Source organism: Nicotiana tabacum, chromosome 15, assembly GCF_000715075.1.
Source record: "Nicotiana tabacum cultivar K326 chromosome 15, ASM71507v2, whole genome shotgun sequence".
NCBI lineage: Eukaryota > Viridiplantae > Streptophyta > Magnoliopsida > Solanales > Solanaceae > Nicotiana > Nicotiana tabacum.
In genome coordinates this window covers 30,559,293-30,571,524 of record NC_134094.1, presented here as the reverse complement: position 1 = coordinate 30,571,524, position 12,232 = coordinate 30,559,293, and the positions used below count along the sequence as shown (strand labels likewise).

Sequence of the window (12,232 nt, the reverse complement as noted above, 5' to 3'; positions counted from 1 at the left end):
CACTAATAAATCTGCGGCAAGCAAAATAAGAGCCTGTGACAGCAACTTATCACTTCTATCAATTTAGCACATGCTAAATGAAATTATTGAATGTCATTCAAATTTAAAAAAATGTCCACCCAAGAAGACTATGTCCCATGACTTGATTTCTTGAGTATGGATGATCAGCTTGACTAATCTAAATTCGCGCAAAACTATCATAAGATTCATACATTTTACTTCCTTTCTCTCATGAAATTATTGAAACGCCTTTACATCAGAAGAAATGTCCGATCAAGAACACCATTTCCTATGAAATTATTTTCTTTAAATATTCAGTATTCGAAATATATTTGCTCAATTTATCTGGTCTCGGAATACATACACCTATTGAAGAGGATAAAATGTTTCTTACCAAGAAAATTTTCATTCACAATGCTTAAACACAATATAAGTAGTATAAAGATCCAAATTATTATGTAAGAGGTATACATTTTAGAAATAACCTCATTCTATGCTAAAATTTACACTCCTCCATCATAGAGAAAAACATGATAAAAGTTGAGCATCATAGTCATACTCGAGTTTGTTGCAACTAGTATAGTACTGCCAATACGTATAAATATATTCACTCATATACAATGAGAAACAAAAGTGTATAAAACACATAATAGTGTATTTGGCAAAAAGAGAAAAGAAAGATAACAGAAACCATCTGAGCCTTTCTAATCCTACATACACATGACCTACAAGCTTCAAGCTTGGTTTCTGAAAATCTCCTCTTTAACACACTTGTAGTATAATTATCTCACCCTTAATTTCTACCCTTCTAATATTTACGTATATACCAATAATACTTTTTTAGTACTATACTTGATTTTGCAAGTCCTTTGAGCTAATAAAAGTCCCATGAAATCCATATGGAACTCTAGATGGAAGCTTAACAGTAGCCTCCAATTCTAAAGTCATAGCATTCACAATTTGCAGTTCTGATTTCCATGTCTTCTCGTCATGGCAAAATGCAAGAATGAAACCATCATCTTCGTTCTCCGAATTTACGTTTCTTGGTAAAAATAATGGCTCACCTCCATATCTTTTATCTCCATACATATACTTCTGAACTTCCCCTGTTGATAAGTCTACTTTTGCAAATCCTGACACTTTTGGCCATGGCTCTGCAATTGCAAGATAAGCATATTGTGTTTTTCGGCCAAGTTTGTTCCTATTAACCATTCCAGCTTCCAAATTAACCTGTTCTGATGATGAAATTATCGCCCGTTTCGTCGATTCGCCGGTCTTCAAATTGAGCCTTATTTCGGACAAAACACTCTGCAAATTCTCATTACATTCGTTGAAAATTGAGTCTGGTGGTGTCATGCATGAGCCAATGACAACTACTTCATCTGTCTCTGGCTCTTCCCAAGCATTCCATAAATGAAAACAGAACGTTTCTGGTGATTCTACCCAAATAATATTCTTCGAATCTTTAGCATTTTTGGGTAGAATCCCGAACCTGGATTTCTTGTCTTTGTCATAAATTACTGGTGAACCACCTTTGATCATTTCTTGAAGCTTGAACACAACTTGCTGGTCGGGAATTACGACATAATTTTCAGTAATAGCAAAATCATGCATCATGGTCGGAACGTCTAATGGGATTTCGACATCAGGCGATTTCTTCCCATATGTGGAAAACTTGAAGTACTTCAAGTAAGGCTTTTGAACTACGTCGTAGCTCAAAGCAAAAAGCTCACCCGAAACAGGATCGATTTTCGGGTGAGCAATCATTGTGCTTTTTAATTGCTCGTCAAAATTGTACCTTCCAACAGTTTGAAGGTCACCAGAAGACGAGATTTGAACTTGATACGGGACATCATCTTCTGACATGGCTAAAAGTCTGTTGTTAAAGTAAACCAATCCGGCATTAGCCACTCCCATGCCGTGGCTATGATCCACGAGGCCGAATAGTCCACGAGCGTAGAAGAGCAATAGTCGCGCAATTCCAGAATGGCCATGAAGTTCACCAATGGCTTTTGGAAAAACAGGGCGACCCAATTCACGTTCTTGGACTAATCTTTGCGTTTCAGTGAAACGGCAAGAATAGCTCACTGAGCTATTATCGATGGTGACGGCATGAATCATGCCGTCGCCATCAAAAAGGTGGTGACCTGCTACTGGTTCAAAGAGCGGATTAGCACCATTACGGACATAAACCCCGTTAATGCAATCGGGGATTGTCCCTGTAACCGGAAGACTATGCCGAACGGGCTGTTCCGGCACCGGAGCGAAGTTGCCGGCGATCTGTACACGTGGGTCAGCTGTTTTAGGAAGTGGGTTTTGGAGTTCGTGTGAGACTAACGCGCTTTCGACAATATCTAAAGCTTTTGCTGCTGCTCTCTGGAAAAGATTCCAGTCAGGAGTTTGAGGCTGAGACTGTAAATGTTTGTTGGGAATTGTTGGATTTTGTTTTTTCTGTTTTGGGAAAGTGAGTACAGCAGGGGACTGTAAAGCAGAGTGGATGTTAGTTTTTCTAATGGTGAGATTTTTCTTGGAGATTGATTTTGTAGGGAGGGAAAAATCAACTGAAGAAGAAGAATAAGAAGTTGAAGGTGAAAAGGGATGAGTATTTTGGGTTCTAGCCCAAGTATTATAATTTGCAGATGTAGAAGTCATTTTCTTGTTGTGTTTAATATTTTGAAGAGGGGAGAGAACAGAAGAAAGAGAGGATTGTGGGAGAAGAGAGAGGGAAAGAAGGGTTTAAATAGAAGTATGTGTTTGAGAAAAAGAGGGGAGTGTGTATGGTAAAGATGGGAATGGAGGTCCACCTTAGACATCTAAGAGAAGAGCACGTGGTGGATTTTGGGAGATAGTCACTTGGGAGCAACATAAGGGGTAGGACTAGGGGTAGGGGTAGGGGTAGAGAGATAGGAGGAATTTTTTTTTTTGGTTTCCCACCTATTGTCCGGTATTCAAATTGGGCCCCGATTAAATCCGAATTCACGCCAGAAAATCCACGTTGAGGTAAAGCACTCCCTAACAAAGACGATCTGATACCTAGAGACTCGAACTCGAAACCTCTGGTTAATGATGAAGAAATGCTTACTACTCCATCACAACCTTTGTGTTAGGACGAAAAAGTTGGAGGAGAGTATGGGCACATTGTTTATATCAAATTAAATAATTTAATCTGAATATTTATAAATTAATATAATATTTATATACTTACCTTAGTATAGTTATATATATAAAAAAATGTGTATTGCATTTATTAATTTGATGAATATATCGGATATGAAAAAAATGAAAGAAAAATTAAAAACATAGTGGTTTGTTGGTGAATTTGTGGGAAGGTCACTTGGGATCAACCGCGTAAGATAGAGTTAGAAGAAAGAAAGTGGGGGTAAGAGGGTGCAAATGTTGTATTTGAAATGAATTACCAATAAAAAGATTAAAAGTAATACAACACAACTGACTCAATTTAGTTAGGTTTGGGGAGAAGAAATATAAAGAGGCTTTATGTGATAGATAAACCATCGGCTCCAAGCAAGCATGCAAAATCACAACAGTATGGAGAAGAAATGCAGTAGTGTAAAATTACAAAAAAAATTTAAAGTATGTAAAAAAATTACATTTAAGAAAATCTTTAACTCTTCAAAATATAATACTTTATTTTCATACTCCCTCCGGTCCACTTTAATTAATTTTTTGGCCATAATTTTTGATTTTTTCGAATATAAAAAAGGAATTAACTTCTTACTTCTGAAATTGTCCTTGAAGTAAAGAATCTTAGAGCATCTGTTATGTTTCCAATGAATAAATTAAAGTGATATGAAATGTTAACACGATAAATTTCATTGTTAATTAATGTTAAAAGATGAATTTTTTATTATATGTGAAAATAGCCAAAAACAAATCAATTAAAGTAGCAGAATGGAGTATTAAATAAAGTAAATAGACATGTATCTTTTTCAGCAACAAAGGTATCAAAAAGTTTTTGAGTTTTTTGGTTCCAAGAAAGAACGTAATTTATTTGAGTTGTTTGGTTCCAAAGTTTTAGCATCAACATTGGATTTTTTAAAATAATTTCTGATTACAAAAGTTGGAAATCAGTCTTATTGGAGGAGTGCATGAATTAAGGACCAATAAGAGATGGAAAATAAAGTCAGAGGGCAAAATAACTCAGTCAAAACAGTAGTCAGCACTGAGCAGTACTGCCTTCTACTGAGTGCCAACTTTTAATTGATTTTTGTGCGTTTCCTGAAAATTGCAGGAACTGTAAAAGCGTTTCCCGGCCTACTTCCTAACGCGCTCCGTTGACTCCTTCAACCTTAATACTTCTTCCGTCATAATTAATATGGCAATATTTGATTGTCATTAAGTTTAAGGAAAAAGAAAATTTGAAACTTAGTGATCTAAAACAAATTATGTGCATTTGTATGAGTCTAGGGGTGGCAAACGTGCAGGTCGGGTCGGATATGAGCGGGTCGAAAATGAGTAATTCAAAAAACGGATAAATTAACCGACTCATCCCATATTTAGTACGAATAAAAAACGGGATACCTGACGGATATTATGGATATGCATATTATCCATGATTTCTTGAATATAATTACTTTTGGGAGAATTTCTAATCTCCCAAACTTGAGAAACCTCAATTTGAGGTTTTACAAATGTAAAAGTTAAACCCATTAGTTATTCATTAGTTATCTATTTTCTAAGTGGATAATATGGTTTTTATCCATATTCGACCCGTTTTTAAATAGTTCATTATCCAACCTATTTTTTAATGAATAATATGAGTGGATAACTGTTTTATTTTAATCATTTTACCACCTCTATGTATAACCATAAATTATCGCATTAAAAGTAATTATTTTAAATGAAAAAGTATATTATTCTTTTTTGAACAGACTAAATATGATACATAAATTAAATGAGGGTGAGTACTAAGATAGTTTATTTGATAATTCGTGTTTAAGAATATAGAATTTTGAATAAGGTAATGTGAACATATGGAAGTCTCGAAAACATCAACCATACGACGAGAAACAAAAGTGCAGGCAACAACATTTAGCGATTAGAAAAAGAATAAATAGGATAATTGGGATAGATTAGAGAAAAATGTATCGCAAAAAATGAAACAAAGGGATGCTTTTTTGTACTAACTTAACCCTTTAAAATGCCATTTTAGATATTGAGGACATATGAGAAACGTATTTCTCTTATTGTGTTGTTAAGTAAAATACTAGTATGTGTATAACATTAAATAAGAGAATACAATAAGAGAATACGATATGAGATAATGTCTCGTCATATTATATGATGAAGATTGGCATAGTTTTGTCATTCGAATTCAATTGTACATGTGAAATGCTAATTCAATCAGAACATTTGCAGCAATCAGATCAAATTGAACAATACTCTGTAACATCAAAGCTACTATAGGGTTACAGCTTCGGCCCTGTTTGGGCTTCATAGATTGTGGTCCACTCTGCAACTGAAACCCTTTCAAAGAAATTAAAGAGGAATAAAAGGGATGAAAGTGATAGTAGTTGATAAAATTGCTTTCCGTAGATTTCAGATGGAAAGAGAGTCTCGTTTAAACCGTTGGTCCGGTTTGAAGTATATGGACACACAGACAAAGAGGCGTTGCTCATATGATCAACGGACGGATTCAGAATTTGAAGTTTATGGGTTCCTACCGTAATTTTAAATTAATATGGAATAATATCTGGGTTCATAATTAGATATTTATAAATATTTATTGAATTTCTTAATATAAATATAGGGTCTACGCAAATGTTACTGGATTCCTGGGAATCCATAGCTAATGTTGTAGGTCCGCCCTTGATGGTCAGTACCGCTCACCTATATCTTTAGAGTCGTGGGTTCGAATCACCAAAGGCCTTATAGCTCCAACATAGGAGATCAAAGGGGATTAAAATAATCTTTGCATTATAATTTCCGCATAACTAGATAGTATGTCAAACAACCCCACGAGTCATTTTGATTAATGGACTAGTTATATATACATGGATTATAATGCAGAAATTATTTATATATAAATCAATATTATTCATATTGCTAATACTAAAATTACCTATCACATGTTGTATCAAGCCTAATATAATACCTAATTTTTGTTTTTACCATAAATACCTAATTGAGATGTATGTTATTCGCGGATAATTCTTAGTATATCAGAAATGTAAAAGACAGCAAAAAAAAGAAATGTATAACACAAGATTTTTCTACTACGATTATACTTTCTAATCCCTCCAACCAAACAAATTCTACTTGACGCCTTCTAATTGCTTTTACACAGCTTTTGGTTCCAACTATCCAGAATTTATCTTTTATATATTTCATCCAAATTAATTTTCGAAACCATATATAGATTCTATTGACAGTAATTTATTAAGTAAGGTATGACATAGTCTTCCCAAGATCTGAATCAAACTTAATTAAGAACTAATCATTATCCTCGCAAATTACAAAGTAATCATTAGTAGAATAAAAATCTGCTACAAAATCTGAAGGTGTTGAAAAAGGGAAGTTGCAATGGTAACATGTGATGAAATAATTTATGGTTCAATTGCATGTATATTGCCAAAAAAAAACATTTATAAAATATCTGGAAAGCACTATCTACTCGAGAAGAGTTAAGCGAATTGATTGAGAAGATCTTCTACACAATTCTTTAATCATATTCTTATTGTTCCTTTTATTGTAGGAATGCTAATGATAATTGTTGTGTTTATAAAGAACATTGTACATCTGTTCATATTGTCTTATGTAAGAATCTTATCCCCTGCCTAAAAGAAAAGAAAGTTATACAAAACTTTCACCACAAACTATTAAATCTAACAACAACGGACCTAGTAGTTAATTTGATAAGTGGGTTTGAGAAGTACAGTATGTACGCAGACCTTATCCCTTACCTTTTGAAAATAGAGAGGTTGTTTCCGAAAATCATTGACTCTAGGAAAATGAAAAAAGATGGTAGAAATCAACAAGCAATAACAACAACAAGATAATAAGTTAATTGAAACAAAAGAAACAACAAATATACGACAAGACTAATATTACCATAAACTATTAAATCGCTATAATATTTTTTTGAATTTTCTTATCTCTAATTCTGTCTCCTCCCTCTACCCTAATCTGTCACAGATGACATGAAAGGAGCCGTAGAAAGAACTTAATTTGTTATATGTTGATAACGGAAACAAATGCGCTTAACTTTCTCTATAAAACCAAAGAGCGCAAAGAAATTTGGATTTTTTTATTTTTCCAGGCATAAATTTATGATTCGTGTCGAAAATAATAGATTTAGTTGAACGCGTACCTACTATGGTACATCCGCCCCCGAATGCGATAGTCTTGTTTCAAAAGTATCAACTTGCTAGTTTGCAAAAATATTTTCGGCAATACATTTTATGTAATTTATCTTAATATTTTATATATCTCAGTTCAATATTTTAAATGCAAGTATTGTAGTTTGTAGTCGTTTCATTTGAATTTTAAAATATTATATTTATAATAAGGATTTAAGTTTTGCCTAGGGGTGTTCAAACCGAACCGGAAAACCGCACCAAACCGAAAGGTCAAACCAAACCGATTAAAAAACCCGAGCAGGTTTGGTTTGATTTGGTTTGGTATTAAGTGAAAAAACCCGAACCAAACCGACATATAAATATATAATTTTTATATATACTTTTAAGACTTTATTATAAAATTTTCTTCAAAAATTATTTAGAAATATTTGGCATCTTCTCATGAGATGTAATATTTAATAGAACTATGAAGTGCATCTATTTTTATTTACTTTAAATAATGGGTTGTACCATCACTTTCTTATCACGTGTTATTGAAATGCGCCAATCTCTTTGTTTTTTTATTTTCATTTATCAAGATCTGTTAAATTCTTATATTTTTCGATTTGAAATGGTATTTAGATAACATTAAAATTAAATAGATCATATCATTATTTAGGTTTCATATTGATTTTTATATTTAATTATTAAATTCGGTTAACCTTAAAAGCATCAACGAAAAATTATTGTTAGACGACTAAAAAAATAACTATCATGTGTTACTAAAAAAATTCTCTCATAAGAATATATTAGTAGATCATATGATTGTAAGTTCTTTCGATTTTTATTAAATATATATTCACTTGTCAAAACTTTATCTATAACCTTAACAAAGTAAGATTGAAATAATATTTATGTAACAAAAAAAATTCGAGAAACCCAAAAAAACCGACAAAGCCGAACCAATCCAAACCAATATAGTTGGTTTGATTTGGATAAAAGCTTAAAATATTATTTATAGTGAGGATTTAAGTTTTGCCCAAGCATATGGGAGATTAGTCAAACTGAGCACATAGGAGAGATTTCTATTTAATCTTGATAATAAAGAAGAAGATCTAGACTTAAGATCACACTTAGCCAATGAGACCATTATTTCCATTCGATTACAACATAGTTATAATATAATTATGTCAGTCATATGATCTAGAATCTTAAAAGATCACATCATTTTATCAATTTTGATAAGATAATAGTGGAACATGAGAGATCATTATGTGTCAAATTAAATTTAGGTCCTATGCATTCTTAGCCAATGAATTTAGAAACCTTTGGCTTCTCGAAATTGCCATGTGCATTGTCCTCTAAACCTAGGATTACCATCACTAACAACACACAAATCACAATCAAGGATTTGCCGAATCAAAAAGAGTGCCAAGAACCTAGTCATGATCTTTGTTGAGTCCCACTAAAGAATGAAATAAAGTTTGGCATTTCTTGGAGAGACTACAAACTACTGTATCTGTCAGTCATAATACTAATATTTATCTAAACTTAGTTTTATCTGATCTCTTTTAAACGTCTCACTTAATTAAAATTTTACTAATTGGAGCACTAAGGGTAACTTTATAAAAATAAATACTTTCCTATTTTTGTAACGCAACAAATTATTTGAAACGAATTCAGTTTGTTAAAACGACCAGAGAAAACAGTACAAGTCAGTAAGATTTTATGCGTTCATTATTCGATTTCTGCACTTGCTTTTCTAAAAGTACAATAATACTTAGCTTCTCTATTTGCATTTATTCGTCGTTTGTGAAGAAATGTGGCTAAAACCCTTGAATTATTTTGAAGTAGTCGTCATGTACTCCCAAAACTTTATACTATTACTTTTTGTAAAATGTTTTCCAACTTTGATCACATAACTTGCACCTTCTCTGTCTTGAGCCAAAGGCATTAAATCTATTTTTAAATAGCTATCGCACTATAACCAAATGAATTGAGTTAGTGAAAAAGAGGTAAGGAAGGAAACCTTTTGTTCTAAATCACTCAAACAGCACATGTTACCTTTCTCACACAAGTTACCGTTTCATTATTGTTAGCCAATTTAGGTAAGGCTGAGTGGGAGAATGAAAGATACATTTCTCAAATTTTGCATCACTAACCAACTTGTGCCTACTTCACTATATATGGTCCACTAACACAGTCGGTGCCAAACCACATAATTAAGGTCGTCCACAGTGGGAGAATTTCTTGTTATAATTTTAATGACATAGATATATATATATATAATTAAGGTCGTCCATAATTTAAAGGAAAGTTGTGAGTTAATTCTACTTGTCATTGATTGAAAGCTTAACTAAGCTGAACAAGTGAAAAAGAATGATATCCATTTTCTTGAGAGTTTGCCGTCCATACTTGTTATTAAAAGAATGATTTTATCGGTAAATATAGGCTTCCATGCAGCTCATTTTATTGGCTTGAAAGGGACGAATCACCAAGCGGCTGGCATCTGTTGTGGAGAAACTACTAAAAATGATATAATTAGGAGATCGATAATACATGCAAATGTTTTGATTAATTAGTACTGAAGCAAAATGAAATGAGATTTATTTTCATATTTAAGTTACTATTGATGAATTATTATTTGCATCGGAAGATAAGCTAGAATAGAGGGTGTGATAGTCCAATTCTACATAGTTCTATGATCCGTCGAACGAAGTGGTTCCAACCAATCGGGCTGAGGAGAGAGAAAGAATTCTTTTTTCAAGGTTGCCGGTGGGCTGGTCCCGAGCTCGGTTTAGAAGAAAGCCTCTTTAGATGAGAAGGAGAAGAAATTAATATCAAAATTACATGTAATTAATATAGACAACTAGCATAAACGGAGCTTTACGGGTTACCTCTTGAAGTGTGAACACAACTCTTCAGTCACGTGAATCTTCAGTTCCACGTCTCTACGGAATCACCATCACCCACGCGATCACAATCCCCAAACGTTCCACGATCTTCTAGTTTGTTACCCAAATAATATCCTAAAATAGAAATTTTGTGTGGGCGAAATTCCTAGGAAAATATGGCTGAAATTGTGTCCACCCTTTTCTCCCTCCTCTAGATGGAAAACTTCATGTATTTATAGCAGGTTTTAAAGGTTAAAACCCCTTTTCAAAACCCGTTGGATTTTCTTTTCCACCATGAAAAGGATTTTCTTTATTTCCAATTATTTAGGCACATCAGAGACCAAAGAATTTAATTAATAAGGCTTCCTATTATGAAATTAATTTTTAAATTTTGAAATTAACATCCACCAATATAATAAATTCAAATTTTTCCACTAATAAATTGTAATTGCACTCCTTATTCAATTTTAAAATTCATCCATTAAATCTTATTTAACTTCTCATGTTAAGATTCAGATACTAATTAATTTAATTAATTAATTGATAATTTAATTTATTGAATATTTTCTTTAAACTTTCGCTTAACTTATTTTATGTGTCGGATACAAAATTTAGTGGTCGGGTTTACATATGAAAACTTATAAGCTTTCATAAAGGCGTATCATCCATCTCTAAATCGTTACATGAATTACATCAGATAACTATTACTTCGCCAATTTACACTATCATTATCCAATTTACTAGGCATATTGACTCGCGAAAGAATATCACCTTTTAATAAATCTAAACAATAATAATATACACAACTAATAATAATTATGTCAAAATTAAGAGTATAAGTACATTTAATGGCTAGAGAATTTATTTTATTAAGTCAGTATAAAAATACTTATCTCTATTTAGTTCGTTCAATACATGTAAAATGTACTAGCACAAAACGTAAGAATTAAACCATTCCCATAATCAAGATAAACTATATTTAATCTTGTGATACAATCGTTCATGATGGTTTGTCCAATTCCATCATTAGATCGTAAACTCAAATGACTCATACTAGGTAATAGTCATGCTACTATGCTGAAAATGCTCAAACTGCCTACGATAATCCTCTCTCAAAGTGAAAGGAATGAAATTCTCCAGAAATAGCTGTGAAAACTGATCCCAGGTAAGTGCAGGCGAACCAACTGGTCTAGTCAACATATAATATCTTCACCATTTCTTGGTAGAATCGGTCATCTGGAACACTGCAAAGTCGACCACATTGGTCTCAACAATGCCCATATTGCAAAACACCTCATGGAAATGATCTAAGTAATCCTATGGGTCCTCAGAAGGTGCACCGTTGAAATGAACAAGAAATATCTTGGTAAACTTATCCAGCCTCAACAAGGCCTCAGAAGACATAGCAGGCCTATCACTGGCCTGTGCCGCAACAACCGGCTGAACCACCCCAATTGGTGGGGTTGTTGGAGTCTGATATTGGGGAGCCGCCTGCTCTGGGGTGTGAGTAGCGGGAGTATGTGCTCCTCCTCCAGCCCGAGAGATGGCTGGTGCCACCGGGAATGTACTGGTCTGGGCCACACTCTCTATAAAGACCACCAAATGGACTAGAGCATCCTGAAGCACTAAAGTGGCTATGAACCTCTCCAGGACCTGAGCTGGTCCGAAGAGTACGGTCTAAGCTGGGACCTCATCCCCATGATCCACCTGAGTCTCCACTGCGGGTGCTACTGCCCAAGCTCTAGGCTAAGCTCTGCCTCTGGCTCGACCTCGGCCTCTGCTTCTGGTAGTAGCTGCCAGAGGGGGCTCCAGCTCCTGTCCGGCTGCAGATGTTGTGCATGTTCTTGCCATCTATAAGAGAACAAGAATAGAATGGTTCAATTGTCAATGATAGAATAAAATCGCACGATAGAGAAGGAAAGAAGCGAAATTTTTCCTAATCTCCATAGCCTCTTGAAGATAAGTACAAAGGTCTCCGTATCGATCCTCTCGACTCTACTAAGCTTGCTCATAACTCGTGAGACCTAGGCAACCTAGTGCTCT

At 33.9% G+C, this 12,232-nt stretch overlaps 1 protein-coding gene across 1 annotated transcript; it reads right to left on the bottom strand.

The window, feature by feature from the left end:
* Window positions 1-743: 743 nt before the first annotated feature.
* LOC107822968 (probable 9-cis-epoxycarotenoid dioxygenase NCED5, chloroplastic) lies at window positions 744-2,829 on the bottom strand. The gene has a single exon (NM_001326110.1). The coding sequence runs from the start codon at window positions 2,650-2,652 to the stop codon at window positions 847-849; it is 1,806 nt and encodes a 601-aa protein (NP_001313039.1). The 5' UTR covers window positions 2,653-2,829; the 3' UTR covers window positions 744-846.
* Window positions 2,830-12,232: the final 9,403 nt, after the last annotated feature.